Source organism: Pezoporus wallicus, unplaced genomic scaffold, assembly GCF_028554395.1.
Source record: "Pezoporus wallicus isolate ANWC-B61680 ecotype Strahan unplaced genomic scaffold, APGP_CSIRO_Pwel_v1 contig_6401, whole genome shotgun sequence".
NCBI lineage: Eukaryota > Metazoa > Chordata > Aves > Psittaciformes > Psittacidae > Pezoporus > Pezoporus wallicus.
In genome coordinates this window covers 2108733-2131003 of record NW_026638608.1, presented here as the reverse complement: position 1 = coordinate 2131003, position 22271 = coordinate 2108733, and the positions used below count along the sequence as shown (strand labels likewise).

At 44.3% G+C, this 22271-nt stretch overlaps 1 protein-coding gene across 2 annotated transcripts; it reads left to right on the top strand.

The window, feature by feature from the left end:
- The first annotated feature begins 1498 nt into the window (after positions 1 to 1498).
- RNF10 (ring finger protein 10) lies at positions 1499 to 22093 on the top strand. Of its 2 annotated transcripts, XM_057411479.1 has the most exons (18): positions 1499 to 1718; positions 7654 to 7856; positions 9740 to 9939; positions 10688 to 10756; positions 10972 to 11062; positions 12090 to 12274; positions 12351 to 12487; positions 13661 to 13821; positions 14412 to 14540; positions 14697 to 14955; positions 15185 to 15318; positions 16374 to 16491; positions 16830 to 16931; positions 17413 to 17547; positions 18164 to 18261; positions 18494 to 18554; positions 18713 to 18871; positions 19722 to 22093. In XM_057411479.1, the coding sequence occupies exons 1-18, from the start codon at positions 1556 to 1558 to the stop codon at positions 19796 to 19798; spliced, it is 2481 nt and encodes an 826-aa protein (XP_057267462.1). In that variant the 5' UTR covers positions 1499 to 1555; the 3' UTR covers positions 19799 to 22093. The 2 variants fall into 2 exon arrangements, with proteins under 2 accessions (XP_057267462.1, XP_057267464.1); XM_057411481.1 differs by lacking the exon at positions 10688 to 10756.
- Positions 22094 to 22271: the final 178 nt, after the last annotated feature.

Here is a 22271-nt window from a genome sequence, read left to right as displayed (position 1 = left end):
GAAGGAACGTTCACAGCTGTGACACAGCAGACCAGTCACCCCATCTCTTTCTGATCAGGTCCTGTTACTGGTCTGCTCCTGATGGTGCTCAGAGCCATGGACTGACTCTCACACCTCAGTTAATCAGTTGTGTGCTAACAACGCAAAGCTTCATGCCTTCAGCCTTCCCCAGGAAGCAGATTCTGGCCACCAAGCACAATAGGATGGATTTTGCTGCCATGGTTGATGTTTTTATTGTAGTTAAAGAAAGAATAGCAGAAAAAAAGCCAAACCTAAACTTGTTTGTATTTGTTTTCTTTCCACAGCCAACTTCTTTGCTAATAAAAGTCTTGCATCCTGCCTTTGGAAGTTTTATGGCCATCTGACCTCTTTTTCTAGTCCTGCCTGTGCTATTTTCATATTTCCCTGCAAATGTGGATGACTGAGTTTGTTAGAAAGTTTGTTTTCTCAAATGCAAAATATCTAAGCACTGTAATAACAATCCTCATGATTTGGTCAGTAATTCTAAGAGTAATAGACTTAATTAGGGAACAGACAGGAGTTAAAGTAAGGCATTTTGTGGGACTTCTCCTGAAATATGAGCTCTGCCATTTCATACTGCACCCTGACTTGGTATAAAAAACCTGCAACTCCTCTCCCAGTGAACTTGAGGCCCTCATCCCTAAAATAAGGGGAAAGGGATCAGCAGGGGCACCCAAGCCTTATTTTAAGGGTTAACTGAAATGCCGATAGAATTTGTTGCCTTGTGTTTTTTCCTCTTTTCTTTTGCTTTGAAGTTAAAGATCACTTGAATTAGGCATTGCAGAGCGGGTTTGCGCCTTTCAGAGTTACTTGAGCAATTCAGTGGAAATACTTGGTTTCTTATATCCTCTCAGGCCTCTTTGGTCACAAGCTGAGCCCCCAGGACTGTCTGTTCCTACCTGCTGAAGAACTGATGGTGTTCAGCTCTTCCTGCTCCGGGCCTCTAACAATGTGTGCTTTGGTCGTTTCCGCTTTGGAAAATGAAAGACTGGATCCCCCCGGCCCCAGGACGTTGTTTCTGGCCGCCCGCCGCCCGCAGCGGCTCGGTGCCTGGCGCTCGCAGGGGGTGCTCGGGGCCGGGCATTGTGGGGCTGCTACCGGCGTCCCGTCGTGCCCGCGGGCCCGCCCGGGATCGGCTCCATCCGGGTCCCGGCCACTGCTGAGGGCGACTCGTCGCCATTACGGGGCAGCGGCGGCGGCCAAGCCGGGGCCGGGAAGGCGCTGAGGAGCCGGTGGGTGCCTGGGTGGTGCCGACCACTCGGGCGGCAGGGAGAGCCGGGCCCCGCGGGGCTCCGTGAGCAGCGTCTCTTTCCTCGTCGCCCGGAGCCCCGCAGGCCCGGCTCGGCCTCCCGCGGCCTTCCTCCGGTTCGAGCGGAGCAGCGAGAAGATGTCGCCATGAAGGAAGCCGAGTCCGCTCTGCGCCGCCCCCGCCGGTCGCCCCCGCGGGCCATGAGCCTGGGCCCCCGCCGGCTCCGCCAGCGCCCGTCCTGTACCCCCGCCCGGGGCCGCCTCTTCCCCCCCGCGGCGCCCGTTGATGCTGCAGAGCCCGCCCGGCGCGACCCCCGCCGCAGCCTCTGCCATGGACAAGAGCAGCCCCTGCGGCTCCGGTGCGCCCGGCTCCTCGGCCGGCAGCAAAGGGCAGCAGCCGCGGTCCGCCTCGGCCGGGCCCGCCGCGGGAGAGTCTAAGCCCAAAGGCGGTAAGAGCCGGCCGGGGGGAGCGGGAGAGGCCGCTAGCGACGGCCCCTCGGGGTCTCGGTGGTGTGTCCGAACCGATGTTAGCTCGGGCGGGAGTGACGGCGTAACGCGAGCAGTGACCAGTGTGAGGCTGGGGGGCTTTGTGCCGGCATGGGCTGGTGGTGGGGCTGAACCCCTCGTTATGTTGTTTGTGCTGGGTCTAATTGGCTTCGTTTCAGGTCACTGCCTTGTTTTGCTTTCTTTTTCCTTCCTCTTCCGGCTTCGCTCAGTGTTGGGCGAGTTGCAGGTCCTACTCTCTTCTTCCTTAAAGGATTAATGTTTTATCTTCATTAGCATTGCAGTAATCAGCTTGAGAGCTCTGGTTTTATAGTAAGAACGGATATTTGCTGATGCATATGAGCCCTTCATTCTGTACTCGAGTGTGCTTTTACTCCTTGATTTAGGAGGTCTCATACCAATATTGATACAGCATTCCCCTTACCGGCTGTGTGTCAGTAACCTCATTTGGAGGAGCTCAGAGTTAGTTATGTGTTGTTTGCTCATCTGGCACTTAAACCAAAATGTTGTCTGTCACTGCACACAGCTAGTTTTGCTGACACAGTAGTTCATGAGGAGGCATTATGGCTCCTATCATCTGTCTTTTCAAGGTAAGACCTAATCCGCCTCCTTTCTCTAAACTTGTCTGGGAGCAGAGTGTTCCTGGAACCTTGCAGGTCTTTTCCCTAAAAGCTAGAAATGGGGCAGTAATGATTAAAATGAGAGGTTTTAGTTTCAGAAGTATTTATCAGAGCATCAGCAGGTTGCTGCAACACCATCGCTGTACTAATTTCCTTCCTCTTCAGTGGCTGGTTTCAACTGCATTACTTCAGGTCGCTGAGAAAGGAGCAGTGTATTCCAGAGGGTTGACAAGATGAGTGTCTTGAAGGTGTTGGCTCTTTCTTGGACTTTCTGAATGCATTCAGATCCCAGTTAACCAAGTATTACCTGCCCTGCACCTGGGTTAACTGATCTCCCACAGGACAGACTGGAGTGACATGGGAGATGGCTCACCTGCAGCTCCCCAGGTTGTGGTGTAACTGGGACTGCACTGAAATTTGAACTTCAAACCCATGAAAGTCTTTTTAGGAAGAACTTTTTTAGGTAGTCGTGTCTGGCAGAACTTCTAACTGATCTGTCAGGGGTTTTGTATCAGCAGCAGGATTTGATGTGGGGGTCTTGTTATCCTTGGCTACTGCTGTTATTTTTCAGTCTCTTCATGTTTTTCCCCTCTCTAATGAGAGTACAAATGGAAGCAGGGGATACCATGTTCTAGGTGTGCAGCAAGAGTTTTAGAACCAGATCTTTGGCTTCTGACAGAGTAACAAAGTATATAAACTTCATGCACTGTGAGAGGCAGTGGGAAAGGCTGACCTGAGGTTTTCCTGTGGGGCAGACCTGGTTTCTGCCCCTGTGTCACCAAGAGGTACCTGATCGCTACAGCTTCTTTTTTAGTGATGCGCAATGCTGTGTAGAGGGTTGTTCACAGAATACAGACATCTTCTTTAGGGAGGTAAGATGGCCTGTCCTGTGGCTGGGATGTCTTCACACTGAAGAAACAGTATCTCTAGTGAGAAAGGAAATGGAAAGTCTGTCATTCCAGCCCAGAATAAAAGTGTTAGGTGATGTTTTTCTTTTGTGGAATGGCACCTTTTACAGGCTTGAAACATCACTGGTAGCAGAGGAGCAGTGAGAACAGAAATCCTGATGTACCATACTCTTCTATTCCAATACAATTCACTGACTTTTCATTAAAAAAAGCCCAACTTTTCTTAACACCTCTTTCTTAATAAAGCAGAAGAAAATTTTGGTTTGATATAATTCCTCTTCTGAGATGCTGTTCCTTAACTACAGTGGAGGACAAAGGCTTATGGAATTAGTTGCTTCCTTTAACGTGCATTGAAGAGGCCTGGCAAAATTAGAATCTCTTTTGGTAGGACTAAATGTATATCTGGGAATATCTTAACTGAAGGGTACTGAAAACTAAATGAGAAGATTCCCTGGCTCAGATTAGGGGAGGCAGCCACAGAATGAAGATACAGGACACAGCTGTGTTACATGTTTTGGTAGCTGTTGCATGCAAGACACTGGCATGTGATCTTGAGTTCCTTCTCATGGTGCATGTAACCTATGTGATCCTCTCGATTTCTCTCCCATTTCAGGAAAGGTATAGGATTTATTCTGAAAATCTTGAGTCTCCTTTGGAATGGGAAGTATCCATATGGACCACAGACCTTCCCTGCAGTGCTGACCCTTAGTTGCACTCATGGTCACTGGATGGTCCAGTCAAGCTCTTGCCATTTAGATGCTTTCCAGAGTTTTCTACTGTGATCGAGTCCAGCTGGGGAAATGAAGTGGACATTCATTAAATCTTGTGGTAGCTTCTCCTGTTTCTCTTGCAGCGCAGCTAGAAATGGGTTAAATAGAATACCATGAGCTCTTGTATTTGTGGAATTTAGATGCCCACTATCTTTGAAACTTGGCCTTAGAAATGAAATTAAACTTGGAAGCTTTCAGCAGAAAAGTTTCTTTGGCTTGTATTAGTGCACCAGGAATCACATCTCATTAGGGTGAAATAAAGCAGCTAAGGCCAAATAAGCTTGTTGGATTTCTCTGCAGTGCTCAACACCTGATGGGCAACATTAATTCTTGCAGATGTTGCTGGGCCTTATTATTACAGCGTGAGTGTGCTGAGCTGGGGTGTGTGGCTGCTCAGTCACCTCTTGCTCATGGATGTTTGCCTTCACAGCAGCAATACCTTCAGTGTGTTTTCATGCAATCACCCTGAGGCTTAAGTGTGACCCAGCACCCAAACCCCTTATGCAACATGGCTGGCTTCAACACAGCTCAGCTGAAAAGAGGGGGCAAAGAGAGATGAAGGAAACTGCAGTCATCATCCCAGGAGTAAACTAGTATTGAACTCCAGGACCAAAGTGATCACCTAGAGCTGGTTTTAGTCCTGTGAACTTGACTTCCTTTCTCTGGATCTTTGGGAATAGAGGTCCTCCAGCGATGTGGTGTCCAGCAGGAAAAACCACAAATGTCAGAGCTTGCTCCAAAAGGCAAGAACAGCTTTGCTGCTGGTTGTATAAAATTACATACACAGTATTTGCTATAAATCTCTGTTCTCTTGGGGGAGTGGATGGGTCAGTCTGTGTGCTGCAGGTTAGGTCATGTGACAAAAGCAAAATGGCTGAGGACCTGAGTGGATAGCAAGTACCTCACCAGCGCTGTAGTTGTTGCTCATTCCTAAGTTTCCAAAAAGAGAAGGAAAAAAGAAACTCCCCAGTCCAAACTGACAGTACCTAAAACTGGGATCCAACAAGAGACAATGGCAGTGAGAATCTTCCACTTTTCTCCCTGCATGAGTGCGAATAACCCTGTCTTGTCCCACTCTTCATGGGAATGCAAGGAGGGGTGATACAAAGCAGAGAGCACCCTGACGTGTAGCTTGCAGGAAGAGGTTGGATTTGCTTAGATTTGGGGTGGGGGGAAAAGTGTTCCAGTTTATGAATGCATACTCCAGGCTCTTGGTTGTCTGTTGACAGATTTCAGTGCTACTCTGATGGACCAGAATCCTCATGAGGGTAATTATTCTGCAGGAAGAAACTTGGAATCAGTTTTGGAGCATTGTTAGACTGTGTTACAAGGCAGAGGTGGAGAGGACTTTGCTATGAATTGTGGGAGTCACTGTAGTGAATCCTGCAGGCTCTAGGAGAGGGGTTGGAAGGACCTGTAATATGACAGGAATGTGGGTGAAGTGGGTGACAAATTTAATGGTGACTACCTTGATTAAAACTATAAGTGGTAGGAAATTCTTCTGTCGGCTGCAGGTACAAACTGTTCCTTGTTCTGGGGCCTGTAAAAACCCACTTGAGAGTGAGCTTCTCCTCTTGAGTTGTTTCTGCAAAGTTGTTACAGACGCAAGAAGTGCGTGCCCCTCTAGTGCACTTATTGGAATTGCAGATGCAAGAGGGTGGTTGTGCTCTAAGCTGACAAGCTTTGCTCCTGAATAACTGAGGGGATAGTCCAAACTTCTTCAAAATAACTTTTTTTTTCACCAGAGATCCAGTGGTGCTGATTGTAGCCTCTTCCCTGCAAACACTCTCAAAAAAGGTCTATCTAAGTAATCATTCAGCCAGACCTGGTCACACCCTCAGTACTTGGCAGCTTCTGGTGTGGTTCTTTCCTGATAATACTCAACCCATGTCTCTTTAGCCTGACTGATAGCACTGCAAGCTGTGCAAACTTGTCTCTGAGTTACACATCTGGGGTTCTGATGGAGTTGGTTTAATTAAAGGATCAGCCTTTTGAATAGCAGAGTAAATACCCAGTTCTGGGGATAGTTTGCCTGTAGAATGGGTCTGTCACATCACAGGGAAGTAATGATATAGTGTAGTGTTCTTTTACTTCTATAGTTGCAGTTGCAGGCAAAGTCTAGCATGTGCAAGAAACAGACCACCATAAAACCCAGTCAAGCCACTTTTATTACCTGTTCTTAAGAAGTCAGCTCCTCAGTAATGCACAGTAACACAGACACCTTCCAGTCCACTGCCCCTCTCTTTTGAGAGTAATGTGGGATTAAAAAAAACCCTAAAAATAACAAAAGGAAAGAGACTGCATGTGAGTGATTCCATTGCAGCTGTTTTAAATGCTCAGTTAGGTTGGAAGTGGTGCTGGGGAACGGGAAAACTGGGGCACTGGGAAGGAAACAAGCCATTTAAGAAACACGATGCTGAATCACAGTGGGGTGTTTGCCTGCCATGTGAGATTTCAGTTAAGGGGTGTGGAGGGCTCTGAGGTGGGGAAACTTGTAGGTTTTTATAAAATGGGTCTGGCTGTTTTTCATGAGGCATTCCTGCTTGTGTATAGCTCACTGAGTATCCAGAGGGACTTTGGGGCTGGCTGATGTGGATAGACATCTTGTTAGGCCTGTGGACTTTTTGCTTCCAAGCTTATCAACTTGCCTCTCCTACAAATAAAACTCAGGGCAGTTGGTGGTAATGGTGGGTTAAGTGTGTTGTGTCCTTGGGGCAACTTCAATCTTGTGTTAAGACTGGTAGAAATACCTTAATGTATTAATTTTCTGTTCTAGCAGTCTCATGAAGCAGCTGTTTAGACACAGGAAACCCCTTTCAAGAGCCTGATTGGTTTTCCTGCTCTTGGCTCCATTCCTGCAGTATTTTGCTTTGTGTTTCATCTCTATGTCCTACATGAGGATCAGTGGTGTGTTTAGCAATACTTTTGGGCAAACATTTCCTGTTGCATAGGTTGGTGGACTTAGTACTTGGGTATGTCCGCTGCAAGGCCAGAGCATTGGTTTGGTGCTTCATGATCGATTAGCATTTGTTGGCCTTGTGAAAGAAGTAGATTTGTTTGGGTCTTTTTAGCACAGCAGGCAGAACTGGGTGAAAACAGGCAATGGGGTCTTGTGAAGTGGGAGACTTCAAGACAAATAGAGCATATTTACATATACAAACACAGTATATTTATGTAGAGGAACAATATGTGATGTGATGTGTGTTTTCAGAAAATAGAAGGAAAATGTTAACTAGTCCATTTTTGTGATGGGACATGAAGATGTGGTGTTGATGTTTATCACTCCATGTACCAGGCAACAATCTGGTGACAGCAGTTCCAAACCTAGATAAAGAAAACTCAACCACTACTAAAAGAGGGAGCACAGCAACTACATCCCTTTTTTTTTATATACTCTTTGACCAGTTCTTTTGGGCAGTGATAGGAATAAAATGGTTTGAGGGCCTGAGGGGGTGAAACTGATACATCCTGATTTGATGCCTAACCAGGGCCCAGGGCAGTGAGCATGTCGCAGAGGTGCAGTACATGCGGACAACTCCGAGGCTACCAGTCTGATCCTTGTGTTTCTTCTTTTTCTTTTAGATGGAAAGAATGCCAATGGATCCAAACAGCGTTATAATCGTAAAAGAGAAACTTCCTATTCAAAAAATGAGAACTTTTCCAGTCAGTCCCGTCGCTCCAATTCACAGAAAAGCAAAGCTTTTAATAAGATGCCTCCTCAAAGGGGAGGTAACGGTGGAAGTGGCAAACTTTTTAGCTCTTCTAATGGTGGAAGACGAGATGAGGTGAGAGTCATAATGCCATGCCTCCAGGGCCTTCTTTCTTGGGACAAGAGGATCACTCTGACCTGCCTAGATAGGTCTGTGTTCAGCTCCTGGGCTGGGAAGGGAAAGAGCGATAAGAGGTGCTAACATCGTTGAGATGCCAGAGTGAGCGTGAGTAGAACAACTTGGCAACAACCAACAACAGAAGAGGAGCGCTCTCTGCTCTGAGATATTTGCAGTAAAAAATGCCATCCGAGGAATGGGTGCCTAGACAGGCCATGTACATACCTCCTGAAACAGAGGTCCTTGATGAAAATATCTAGCCGATGCAATTTCTAGGTTTTAAGTTTGGTGTGATCAGAATCACAGAATCGTTTAGACTGGCAAAGACTTTTAAGAATGAGTCCAGCCATTAACCCAGCACTGCCAAGGCCATCACTAAACCATGTCCCAAGTGCCACATCAACATGCCTATTAAATACCTCCAGGGATGGTGACTCCACCACTTCCCTGGGCAGCCTTTTCCAAGGCTTGACAACCCTTTTGGTGAAGAAATTTTTCCCAGTCTCCAGTCTAAAGCTCCCCTTGTGTAACTTGAGGCTATTTGTTCTTGTCCTTATCACTTTTTATTTGGGGGAAGACACCAAGACCTACCTTGGTACAGCCTCCTTTAAGGTAGCTGTAGAGAGCGATAAGGTCATCCTGATGTCCTGATGATCTGCTCCATAACCTTCCCTGTCACTGAGGTCAGACTGACAGCCCCATAGTTCTGCTTCCTGCCCTTCTTATAGATGGGTGTCACATTTGCTAATATCCAGTCAGCTGGGACCACCCATGTCACTATGCTTACCCCCACATGCAGTAGAAGATGGAGATTCTCCTTAGCCCTCCTTTTGTTGCTAATATAGTTACAGGAATGATTTTTATTCGTTTACAGCAGTACCCAGATTAAGTTCTAGTTGGACTTTGGCCCTTCTAATTTTCTCCCTGCATAACTTTATGGCATCCTTTTAGTCCTTGTGAGTTCCGTGCCCCTTCTTCCAAAGGCCATAAACTCTTCATTTTGTCCTGAGTTCCAGCTAGAGCTCTCTGTTCAGCCAGGCTGGCTTGTCTTTTGGCATATGTGGATGGCCTGCTCCTGTGCTTTTAATGTTTTCTTAAAGCCCCAGACCTTCTTGGACTCTTTGCCCTTCAGGACTGCCTCCAAAGGGACTCTGTCAGCCAGGCTCCTAAACGGAGTCTGCCCTCCGGAGATTGATTGTGCCTGATCACTGCAGTGTACAACTTTGCATGTGATGGTGGTGTTGGGAGAGTAATTGTATTGGCCTGGGTGATGTCAGGATGGAGTAAAACCAGATGGAGGCATTTATGCTGATATGGGTCTAAATACTGTATAGGCTGTTCGTTGCTTTTCCAGTTTTAGTGGATGAGCAGCTCTGCTCACCTGAATTGCTGACTCTGTCACAACTCACCTGCTGTCTGCTGAATTCTCATTCTTTGCTTTTCACATAATGATGTGAAAACTAACCAAAACAGTCTGTGCAAATAGTGATCAGACTTGTATTATTGGCTGTCTAAAAGAATGTTGTCAGGATTTGAACAGCTGTCTTTTGTTAGTAACCTTGACTACTATGTTTTGCCAGCTTCTACTTGTCCTTATGTGGGCTGTTCTTATGCTTTCCTCCTTTTGATCAGTGTGGGGTAAGACCACTCAGCTCTGACTTTCAGGTTCTCATGCACTTCTAACGCTGCACTACTTGATTTGCAGAACTGGAATGGGAGCAGGTGAGTGAGTGGATGCTCTATACTCTGTCCATAATCATTGATGGGGCCTGGGTATCAGCTTGTATTGATGCTTGTGCAGTAAATTCTAGCAAGTTCTAACAAATGCTGTTGTCTCTTAGGTAGCAGAGGCTCAGCGGGCAGAGTTCAGCCCTGCCCAATTCTCTGGTCCCAAGAAGATTAATCTGAACCACTTACTGAACTTCACTTTTGAACCCCGTGGCCAAGCAGGCCATTTTGATGGGAATGGACATGGCAACTGGGGGAAAAGGAACAAATGGGGACATAAACCTTTCAACAAGGAGCTCTTCCTACAGGCCAAGTGAGTGGAAGACCAGCAGGGCTTTTAAACTTCTCCAGAGACACTGAGCTGTAAGGGGTGATCAGCCAGGGAATTGTGCTTGACCTTCCCTACTTGTATTGACTTTTCCAGGGTGAAGTTACCTCTCTGAAGTGTTCTTAGTGGTAATGACTATACTTGAAAGGGATAAAAGTACATCAAAGTTGTCATCTTTACCTATTTACAAGGTATCTGATGGAGTGAGTCCTTTAGATACAAAACAGTTATCCTTCAGCTCTAGTTTTCTAGCATCACTTGTGGACTATGACACTCTGTTAGGGAAGACCAATGTAGACCTTATGGCAGACAGCATTTTTTTCCAAAGAATAGTATGCTGAGATGGTTGGGGTAGCAGTTGCTGGCTGAAAGCTAATCTGAATCTGTAAGTCCCAGAAGCAATGACTCCTACGGGTCTTAGTTCTTAAACTGCTGATTATTTCACAGGCCCATAGGTACGTATTATAACCCAAATGATGACCAGTATTGTAATCCAGGAGCAGAACTGCTTTTGACTGGAAGTTCTGGTCACTTCCACTGGAATTTGAAGCGTAGTCAGGACTTCCTGTATTGGAAAGACAAAACCAGCTATTTTCAGCATTGATGCTTCTGATTTTTCCCTATTGTTTTGTGGCTTGTTGTAGTGAAGTCTGTTTGCAGGAATCCCAGTAGCTGTAGTTTTTTGTGACCATATTTTTTCCACTTGTGGATTCCCTTTTTTCTTTTTTAATAGATCCTGGAAGGAGCTGGCTGTTTCTTACAGTTTTTGGAAAACCACTCTGCCTGGCTCATTCTGTAGTTAGTATGTGATGATATTGTGTCTAACTGAAATCAGACACATCTGTATTCTGGAAATCTGGTTATGACTTGAACTCTTTTGGTTTTTGTTCATAGAAGTTACTGTGCCCAGCAGTTCCCTGCTGGACAACGAAGAAGCTCAGAGAATCCTATAGGATAGTTCTCAAAGAATTTTTAGAAACAACTGAGTGGATCATCTGTCTCTTTGCCTTTCCCCAGCTGCCAGTTTGTTGTCTCTGAAGAACAGGACTACACAGTCCACTTTGCTGATCCAGATACCTTGGTCAACTGGGACTTTGTGGAGCAAGTGGTCAGTTGTGATGGGCTAGATTTTTTTTTATCTTCTTCTTATTAAGAAGCTCACCCTGTCTTTAACTGCCTCTTTCTCTCTGTGATGTTACATAAAACTCAGCTGTTTTTGAGTTGAGGCCTCTTCTGTCACTCCCACAATACTGGGAAAGATCTGTCATGGAATATATTATGAAATACTTTCATGACAGGAAAAGAGAAGTGCTAAAATCTATTAGGAAAATTAGCAGCTTCTTCTTGCTTTCGCAGATGGGAGCTCATCAAAAATAGTATCTGACATTCTGTAGACAGAGTCCTTGTGATCGAGATATTAACAGAAAACTTGGGCATGAGTCCATGGAAGAGGACTAGAGTGTAGGATTTTGAAGAATTATTCTGTGCATAGGTGGCCTGTCTTGCCTAGCAACAAAATGGAAAATCTCTTGGGAATTATGGTCAGAACTTTGGGTTGCCTTGAGTAGAAACTTATTATGTGCCAAGTCTAGTCTTGGTGTATGGTGTAGGTGGGGAGGAGGCAGGAGACCTGACACTACAAGAAAAATGAAAAGTCTAGGTGCTTGCTTGGCAGTTATGTCTCTGCAACGTACAGATGCTAAAGCATCTGACTGAACTAACATGTTCATGGAAATAGGTAAGTTCAGTCTCGCAGTTGAACAGAGCTGCACAAGTCTGCTTGTGTAAGTGAGGCAGCAGAGCTCATTTGCTGTCTTCTCAGCGTCTGAATTCAGATGAAGAAGATGCTGCTAACTCGTAAGAGATGATGAATACATGACTGGGAACTTGAGAAGAGTCACTTTTTTAATGTCATTAGAGTAGGAATACCAGACGGGTGGCTTTGAAGGCTGTTCCATGTGCAGTCTGAAGGTGTTACTTAGTTCACAGTGTACTTAATTTCTTGGTAAATAAGCAGAGTCTAAAGAGCTGGAAGATTGATTTGTTAGAGTAGATCTTACAGTGGCTTATTCTGTAGCACAGGAGCTGATTTCCAAGTCTAAAACTTGTGCTGTTGTTCTCATGTGCCATTTCAGCGAATCTGTAGCCATGAAGTGCCCTCCTGTCCCATATGTCTGTACCCACCAACTGCAGCAAAGATTACCCGCTGTGGGCATATCTTTTGTTGGGCCTGTATCCTCCACTATCTCTCCTTGAGTGAAAAGACCTGGAGTAAATGTCCTATTTGTTACAGCTCTGTTCACAAGAAGGATCTCAAGAGGTGAGACTTGGTATTTATTGAATGATGTATCCTTTTGAAATGTGTTTGCCCCACTAACTTCCTCCTTCCATTGCAGCGTTGTTGCTATGGAAACACGTCAATATGCAATTGGTGATACCATTACCATGCAACTTATGAGAAGAGAGAAAGGTGTTCTTATAGCACTGCCCAAATCTCAGTGGATGGATGTGGTGCAGCCTGTTTACTTTGGAGGTGAGTGTATCTGAGGACTGGTGGTTGGCCTCCTACTCTTCATGTGACTAGGGCTTGTGTAGAGAGAATTTATCATGGCAATGCCATGCTGTCACCTTAACCAATCTACAAAATATGGGGTTTAGCAGCTGAAAACCTTTGTGACCACATATTAATAATAAGCTTTCTACCTACACTTTGTTTTCTGTAAGGCTTTAACTTGTGTGGTATTTCCCTTCAGGTTACTGCACTGCAGACTCCTGCCTTCTCAGTCATTGCTATGAGTTTGTGTGTTGTGTTGTAGGGTCATTGGTGTGACTCTTGCTGCTTTTGTTGGCTCTTCAGTGTCCTTAACATTTTTATTTCTCCTGGCTCCTCATTGTACAGCTTAGCAAAAATAACTGTCTCTGTATAAACTATGCTAGGGATGTAATTTTCAACAAGGTTTTCATCATCTTCACTTATCACCTAAAATCTGTGAATGATATGGGAAAATAATGAAAATTATTGCAAACCTATTCCAAACATCTGTTGCTTGACTTCTTCAGTTTTCTCCAATCAAGTTATGTGACTTAACACATCATCATCTTATCTGTTAGTATCACAGCAATTCTTGTGACTAAAGAAATTATCTTGCCATTGCTGGCTCGTGGGCTGGCTTGGCTCCCTTCATTTTGCAGTCACACTTATGAAGGGCTGTGTGCATTGAAGCTCTCTGTAAAAAGTCAAGTCTCGGAGCACACGATGGGTATCCAGCATACAGCGGGTGTGCTTACATGTGTCATGGCCTTTGAAAGGGAAGGACTTTAAATCCTTTCATAAACCAAAGAACAAATAGGCATGTGAGATCGTTCTAAACCCAGGAAATTCAGTGTTAACTTGGTGTTCTATAGACAAGGTTGGACCCTGGGGAAGCAGTGACTGTAGGGACTGTACTAGGATGTGACGCTGTGGTAGCTGTGAAGTTTATAGTTAAGCTGTCCAGTAACAAAGGTGACTATTTTTTGCTAAACTTACAGTTCTTTAGCTTACTCTTTCTGCTGTGCTTCTTGTAAACCCCTCATAATAATGTTGTATACTTTCTTTTTTAATACATATGGGCTTATGGGTTAGTTTGAGCCAAATCAGTTTTGCAGAGCTTTCCAGTTGCAGTATTTTTGCAGATATTAATGATTTGGTGCTCCTTCTTTTCAGATGACCATCACAGTCAGTATTCAAAGCTGCTTCTGGCATCCAGGGAGCAGGTCTTGCAGCTGGTGATTCTGGAGGAGAAAACAGCATTACTAAAGCAGTATGAGGAAGAAAAACACACCCCAGAGGCTTGCTTTATTGAGGCAGCTATCCAGGAACTGAAGGTAAGAGCCTCTTTGGAGGCTTTAGTAATTTTGGTTTTAGAGGTATGCTGGGTACTGACCAATTCTTTTCTGCTGCATAAGTGCTTGTGTATGGTAATTCTGGTCTCCAGAATATACATACTAGCAAGGTGGTGATGTTTGCATAGAACAACATTGTAAATCTTGGATGATGCTATAGACTTTATAGCCCAGGTGCTTTAGACTTTGGAGCTGTAGACTTTGGAGCATGGTGTTCAAGACAACGGAACAGAATGCTTTTTAGTGAATGGTATTCATTCCATTCCATGTAGAGTTCTGCTTTCAAAGGAAGATGTGTTACCCTTTCAGCTCCAGCAATTTCTTGGGTAACATCTGTTGAGCAGACATAAGCAAATCTGTAGAATACTCCTTTTCAAAGCCATTAGGTGTACTACACTCTGTGTGCTTTCCCGTAACAAGGAGAGGACCTCACTTCAAGGGTCACTCTTTGTCACAGATGAATTAAAGGTCTGTAAAAACCTGAATTATAGGACAAGGCTAAAAATGACTATGGTGATAGTCTCCTGGCTTAAATAGCAAATTGAAACTTTCTCTCTTTGGGTGACCTGGAGGAGCGAGAAACAGCACTCTCTGCTGACCAGCGTAAAAACAATGGCATTGCTGGAATAAGTGCAGCTGTGGAAGAATTGGTACTAGAAAGTTCCAAGGCTGTGGAGCCTGCAGTTTCCCAAGAGAAAAAGGTGGGTGACAACTCTGTTCTGGCAGATCTTGTTAATACTTATTTCCACCACTTCACTCTGCAGTCTGTGGTGAAGTGGCACCAAAAACTTCTGCAGAGATGATAATCTTTTGAAGGAGGTGATGTATTACTAATTGTATGCTCTCTGCTGTGATAGTGTGGTGTGGAATATCTCTCTGCTTTTGATGAGGAGCTTGTGGAGCCTTGCTCTGAAATGGCAAGTTCCCTTTCGCCCCCGGTGGAAGCAGAAGAGGCAGTGCTGGATGAAGAGGAAGTACCTGAGGTGGATATAGTAGGGGATCCTGGTACAAATACTATGGAAGAATCAAATCCAGTTGAAACGTGCTGCCAAGAATCTAAAGATACAGTTACCAGTGGACACCTAAGCAACTCTCCTTTTTACTATTTCTATCAAGGTCAGTGCAATGAAATCCTGGAATCATGGGGGCAGAGTTGCCTCCTTTGGGATCCCTCTTGAGGAAGAGGTTTGTCACTTCATTAGATGCAGCAGACCCCTGTGAAATAGAATTCCCACAGAAATTGAGAGAGGAGCTTTAATTTTGTTACTGGAGAATGTATCAAGATGGGGAGAAGGGTACTGAAAATGAAAAGGCAAAGCACAAGTGATGGTATCTTCTCTTGCAGCGGAGGACGGGCAGTGTATGTATCTTCACCCAGTGAATGTTCGATGTCTTGTTCGTGAATACGGCAGCTTGGAGAAGAGTCCAGAGAAGATAACTGCAGCTGTAGTGGAGATAACTGGCTACTCAATGACAGAGGTAGTTATTTTATCTTCTTATTAATTAAGGGCCATTGTTTTAGCAGATTGATCATTGCAGCTGATGAATGAGACTTGTTTTCTTCAGTAACAGTAAATAACAACTATGGATGGGGAGGCGCCCTAGCCTGGAAAGGGGGTCTGTGTAAGGTGCAGTGCCTTATGTTGCTTTTGGTAAGTAGGCTGCAGTCTGTTTTTTTTCTTTTTCCCTAGAAGGAAGTTCTAGAGGTAAGAGAATAGCAAGCTTAAGATTGCTTTGTTGTTAAAGCTGTCTTAAAAGTAAATCCTTTTCTCATATAGGACAGTACCTTGAGCTACACAGATCGTTATCTTTCTCAGTGTGATGAAGTGTTCTGCATCTGTCTTGACAAACAGTTGTTTCTGAGCATCAGAGGTAGAGGAAAATAAAGAGAATGGACAGAAACTTCAGTGGTTGAGATAGAGGCACTGAAAGTACTTAAGCCACTGAAGCTCTGGAAGAGGGGATGGGTCTTGAATTCCGTTACCTCAGATAACGACAACTGTAAGAACTGACATGTGCAGTAACAACTGTACATAATTCTTAATTAATCTTTAAGAAAGTATATGCCCAGGTAGGAATGAATGCAGAGATAGGGAATTGTCTTCAAGTTTTTTACCCCATGTGGAAAAATACAAAACTTGGCTTGTTTCAGTCTAGCAAATTGGTGGTCATTGATCCAGATAGTTGAAGTGTAAAAGGTACATTTGGTCCAGTGCAAAAATAATTATGTCAGAAGACTGGTAATAAAGAATTCTATTCCAGTGGTGTGAGAAGGAAGAAACGACAAGAAAACTGGTAACCAAGGTGGAGTAACTTCATCCAGACATGATTAGGATGTAGTTGGTGGAGCATTAGGTCCTGACCCAGCCCATCTCTCATGTGTTTATCATTTATAAAGTGATTATTACATCACTGCTGTTATTTTTTCCCATTTGATTTTGTGGAAAGTTGGGGGTTCAGTCTCCATTAGCTGCCCATCACTACGGAAGCTTCTCAACCTTGTTGTGATGATATCTCTACTCTTTTTTTATCAGGATATAAGACAGCGTCATCGCTACCTCTGTCACTTGCCCCTCACCTGTGAGTTCAGCATTTGTGAACTGGCTCTGAAGCCACCCATCATCTCTAAGGAGACTTTAGAGTTGTTTTCAGGTTGGTACTGCCTTTTTAGTTGGCTCCGCTATGTATCCATGAAGGTGAAGTAATTCTTATCCCTTAATGGCATATAAAAGAACATACATAGCAGCTTTACTCCTCTTGCACCAACTGTTGATGACTACCAGACAGAACAACCCCAATTCACTATTTTGTAGACAACAGTTACATGAAGAATAAAAAAGCCTGACTGCTTGGAAGAGCATATGTTGTTTGTAACCATATTTTGTTACTAATGTGCTATAGCTGAATATGTTGTTCTCAGAGCTGGAGAAAATATTGCCAAGGTATCAGTGTGGGGGTTTTTGATACCCACTGATGTGCATTGATTCTAGATGACCTTGAAAAGAGGAAACGTCTGCGGCAGAAGAAAGCTCGTGATGAACGGCGACGTGAACGCAGAATTGAGATAGAAGAAAACAAGAAACAGGGCAAATGTAAGTGGTGCTTGTGCATAAGTGGTGGATTTCCTGTCATCTTTAGGTGCTGAGCTGGTGCAGGATGAACTCTAAGGCCTTTAGTTTGTAGTGTGTGCTTAGAAAAAAATTACAAGGGATTAGAAACAATGTCTGCAGAGTGAAAAATAGAAGCTGTTTTAGTCAGGGTGTTAAGTGATATCATGCTGCATACTTGCACATTGTGGGGGAGACAGGGCATTTGGGGGCGCAGCTATCTCTGTGGTGTACATAGGTCTCAGGATTCTTAGTTGCTGTTTTTATGGTAATCGCAATATAGTGTGAAAAGTGAAGAAGGCAAGAAGATGCCTAGGGACTGTTCCCATCCAGCAGCAGGGCTTGTACTGGTCTCTAAAATAGAGGGTGGAAAGAAAATTGACTTGGCACCTCCTAGATTCCTGAAGCACTTGCATATTGACAGTCCTCCACACTGTGTAATGCTTTAATTTAACACCTCTTCTAGATCCAGAGGTCCATATTGCTTTAGAGAATCTGCAGCAGTTCCCTGCTTTTACCTCTTGTCCCAGAGAAACTACCAGCATTGATCATCGGAGCTTCTGTCTGTCTCCTCTTGGCAGAAGCCCGGTGTATCAGACAGGTGAGCATCTGGAAAAACACGTCGCATCCAGCTCTTGACTGTTCTTTTGGGTTCTACTGCTTAGGTCATCACACTAAACTTTCTTAAATGCTGATCAAAGACATTCCTGTTTTGCTTGTAAGATCACGCACAAAAGGCTGACACAGCTAAGAAACATTCTGGTCCTTTGTCTGCTTTTTACTACCTCTGCTTCAGTGGCAATAAGAGATCTGCACTGTAGTTACCCCATCTTTTAAATCTTTGCTAAGGCAGAATAAAAGAAAGGAAAAAAGTTTCCCCAAAAGGAAAGACAAGTGTGTATGCCAGGAGAACACTACTGGCATGTTTGCTTTCTATCCTCTCCATCTTCCCCACTGAAATCAAACATAACTGATGAGCACTCAGGCTGTTGTCCAGTGATGCTTTACCAAGCATTTTATCTTGCATTAAATCTTCTTTAAATAAGAATATTGAGAAAATTTAGGAGGTCCCACTGGGTGACTGATGGATGGAACTGATGAGAGAACTGGCTAATTACATAAGATAAAGCTTTATTTCTACTTCACCCTGATAAACAGCAGAATGAGTGTCTCTGGCAAATGCAGCTGTCTTTAATTACCTGCTGCTTTCTCTGTAGAGTCTATTCCAACTCCACTGTCACCTGCTGCCAGCCAGGTCAGCCCTTTGCTCTGTGGGAGTTTGGAAGAGGAGTCTCCCTTCCCTTCCTTTGCCCAGGTAAGCTATGTAGCAGAGTAAATCTTGTCAGAATTGCTTATGTCTTAGTTGAGGATTAGTCTGAGAACAAAATTGCTTCCCCCACAAAAACAGTGTGGGATAAATCTTATGGAGATAGCATAGGGTTTGAGTGCTTCAGGGGGTTCCTGTATCTTTTTTTTTTCCACTTACGGGGTATGCAGAATTGGTTTAGTACATGGGATTTAATAATATCTTACAACTTCTTTGATAGATGTTGAGAGTTGGAAAGGCAAAACCAGAAACGTGGCCCAAACCTGCTCCGAAGACAAGAGGTGAGAAGATTTGGTATTACTGTTTCAGGTTCTTTACCATGAATCTAAATCTATGAGAACTTGTCACTTCACAAGAAACATCTGGAGTGTGGAGGCACATTTGCACTGCACATGTTTTATACAGCCTTCTGCCTCTCAAGGCACTTTCCCTCTTTCAGATGAGAACACTCTGGCCCTCTCTGTGCCGGTGGATAGTGATGGAGAAAGCGACAGCTCTGACCGCATACCTGTGCCCAGCTTCCAGAACTCCTTCAGCCAAGCAATTGAGGCAGCCCTCCTGAAACTGGACAAACCGTCCACAGCTGCTCATTTGTCAGGTAAAATGGGGAGGGGAGTGAAAAACCAGAGTATTTCCCCTTCTTCCTGTGGGAGAAGTGAGAGCAGCAACTTTAGGGACCGAAAATTGGGCACAGAACAGGGCTGAAAATTGGCAGATGGTGGTTTCTGAACAGCTTGACTAGGGCTTCTGTTAGTTTAAAGCAGCCCCCTAGTGAGAGTTGAGATCTCTGACTAGCAGAGAATCCTGCTAGGACAAAGATGGCTTTTGGCAATCCTGTATGCCATGTCTTTACTAGATCTTAATGTAAGCGTTGTCTTAAGGAGGTTTCGGTTATGCAATTTTAAACTACAAATACCTGAGCTGCTGAACTTAAGCTTAACCACTTTAGTTTGACTGAAATTTCAAATTGGGATGAACTTAAACCTCCAAGCCAATTGCTGGCTGATAAAACTCATTTCTAATGCTCAGTTCTGATGTTTAGCTCTGGCTTATATTTGGGGCTGCACTGAATGATGAAGAGAGTTGGACAGAAGGGCCTAGGAGTTTCAGTGAGGTTGAGTCTTGGCTCCAGTTGTAGTGGTTTTTGGACATGGATGAAAGCTGTACTTGTCTGCAAGGCAAACTGCTGCACACTTGCATTCGTAGGATCTGCTGTTGCAACAGCAGCTTTAGAATTGGGCATGTTTATAGGTGTGGATTAAGTGTTATGGTGTCTCACTTTTTTTGTCTGCAGTCATTTTTGTGTTGAGCTACCTGGTGCTCAATGAGTTGATAGTAAGTGTCATAGACCTGTAGGAGTCATTTAGGCTAGGGAAGACTGCTTATCATTTCTGTGTGATGTTCCTGTTCCACGAGAAGAATGACAGTATCATTTTGATTCTTCACAGAGGAAAAGGGAGGCAAGAAAAGAAAGAAACAGAAGCAGAAGCTATTGTTCAGCACCTCTGTTGTTCACACAAAGTAATTCTGCTGTTCACAAGAAGTTTCCTCTCCTGGTTTTCTTTTCATTTTGCTTTGTTTTGCTGCTATAGTTTAAGTATTTAAATTTGAACAGACTAAACTTGTGTTTCTGGGGCTTCTAGGGGGTTCAGGAGGAAACCATGAACAGGATATGTTGAAGTAAGACCTTTTGATTCCAACTGCTTAATCAGTTCATACTGAAACAAAGTTTCGAAAGAAACAACCCAGAGACAAATCAGCCAAGGTCTCTAGTGTGTGACAGGTTGGTTCTTTTGGCCTAACAGGCAGTCTGAAAGTCTTACACCTGTGTGGCACTGCCAGAATACTGCAATACTACCTAAGTGAAGTTGCAGAGAGCCTTTATTTCCTTAGAAGTATTCATGGGCAAAAGTTCACCTGACTGTGACAGCAGTGCTGTTTCAGTAAAGCTGTCAAATTGCTCTCTTGAGAAACTGCTTTCTGCTGCACTGGAAATGGGCAAAAGAGCTTACTGGCTTTAGAGTGTTAGCTGCTACTATCTGTTCTTTTCCTAAAGAGCAAGAATTCCTCCTGTTCTCCTGGCTTGGAAAGATGTAAAGCTGAGGTGAGCATAGAGCGGAACTTGGCTGCTTGGTTTTGAAGTGACTCTTGATGGATTTGTGTATTTGAAAAGTGTCCTGGTGCTGGTGGCGGAAGGCACCTCCTGGCTTCTCTCAGTTGTTCAACTCTGGTTTAATGTGGGTGAGTGAGGCTGCTAATTTTTTCTCTTTTCTGCCAACTATGGGCTGCACATTCTTTGTAACCTGATCATCTAGAATAAACACTCCACCCTAGGGCTCTTGTAACTACCTGAATGATGTTTGGACACTAACTGCTCTGGAATTGGAAGAACAACTGATAGCTGGAGTCTAGTTAACTTCTATCCCCCAGCAAGAAACTGGGTTCTTTGTACTGGGGTAAGGGCCTCTATCTGCTTGGTTCTGGGATGTTAAGTTGGTCTGCACTAAGCACCTCAGGCTATAACCATGTCTCTTCTGGACCCCTCCCTGCTCTTTCTTTGGGTGGTCACATTCTGCACTGCTTGTGGTTTGATTTGAGCTTATGAGTTCAGTGGTGTGGATTTTGTTGAATAAAATGAACTTTAGGTGTCATGTACCAGTCAAGGCCAACAGTTGCAATAAATCATACGCACATGCACTTAGAGTACTGTACACTTCCTGAGCTAGAGCTGAACTGTCACACCAACATGGAGCACAAGAACATGTAGTTGCACAGATTTAAATCTTGCCTTCCTACCAACAGAATTCGTGCCAGGCAGCTGGTGTAAAGTGCCACGTAACTTACAGCGTGAGATTGATGGTGTCTTCTGTTTTCTTTGGCCCCTCTTGCACCCATGGTCTGCGTGTATGTGCACAGGCTGTAAAAAGCTGATGTGCTCCTCCCTCTGACACTGAGACTGATCTGAGAAAGGACGAGTGTGTTAGATACCTGACTCCAAGAGTCACAGACACCACTGGCAATCATTGGTTGTGTCTCTATTTAAGGGCTCTATGTCAATACACTGATTTTTAAGCAATAGGCTCCCAGTTATACCAGAGCTTCCTTGAGGAACTTAAGCATGTGTGCATGGAAGCCAGTACTGCAGAGTATACTTCACAAAACTCTCCATGTGGCTGTGAACCAGAAAGAAGGGGGAGAGGTAAAGAATATTTCAACTGCTACAGGAGGATGGAGGAAGCACCTGCAAACCATTATTTGAAAGCAGCTTGACTTCACGCTTGGTCACAATTAACTACACTGGATGGAAAGACAGCACAACTTGGCAAGAGACTGCACAGAAACTGAGACAAGATGCAAGTGGTAACACATCTTGCTGTTAATGCTTTAAGTGCTCTTGGAAAATCTTGGTGAGGGCAGAGAAAGCAACCAAGTAAGATTCAAGTATGCAGTTAACTGCATTCACAGTACCATTGGGTTCCTATTTGTACTAGTCATTTTAAGCCATGGAACAGGAGTAACTACTTAGTGTCTAACCAGTATCTGTTGTGTTCTGTTATCTCTGCACATTCATAGTCAACTTTTCTTTGCATTGGAAGGGGGACAGAGTAACTGGAGCTGGTGTAACTTGCCTCCCCATCTCACAGGCACTAGAGCAAGGGAAATGATGTGGGCAAGGAAGACTGTCTCTTCTGCAGGTGCAGTCTCCACAGGACAGCATCTTCAAGTTGTATCTTGTTTTCCTATGGATTCAAGAGATAATACCAGCAATGCTACTTTCTTGTAACTGATTGGTGTAAACATAATAAATATCTAAGCAGTACTTGTACCTATGAGTTCTATAATGGGTTGGAGCTGAGCATTACAGCTCTGCCTTGGGCTCTGTGTGATCTCTGCTCCTGTGTAACAACTGATGCTTTTGTAACTCAAAGCAATGGATAACCCTGTGGATAACATGCACTTGAAACTAAAGAGAGTTAGGTGTTAATGCTTTTTTTGTA

Bases quoted from the DNA above. Each gene is read 5' to 3' on its own strand.
- RNF10 (XM_057411479.1), top strand. From the start codon at position 1,556: ATGCTGCAGAGCCCGCCCGGCGCGACCCCCGCCGCAGCCTCTGCCATG. The intron at 10,757-10,971 runs GTATGTGATGAT...GCCTTTCCCCAG, and splicing joins CCTGGCTCATTCTGTAGTTA to CTGCCAGTTTGTTGTCTCTG. The intron at 15,319-16,373 runs GTAGTTATTTTA...TTTTTTTATCAG, and splicing joins CTGGCTACTCAATGACAGAG to GATATAAGACAGCGTCATCG.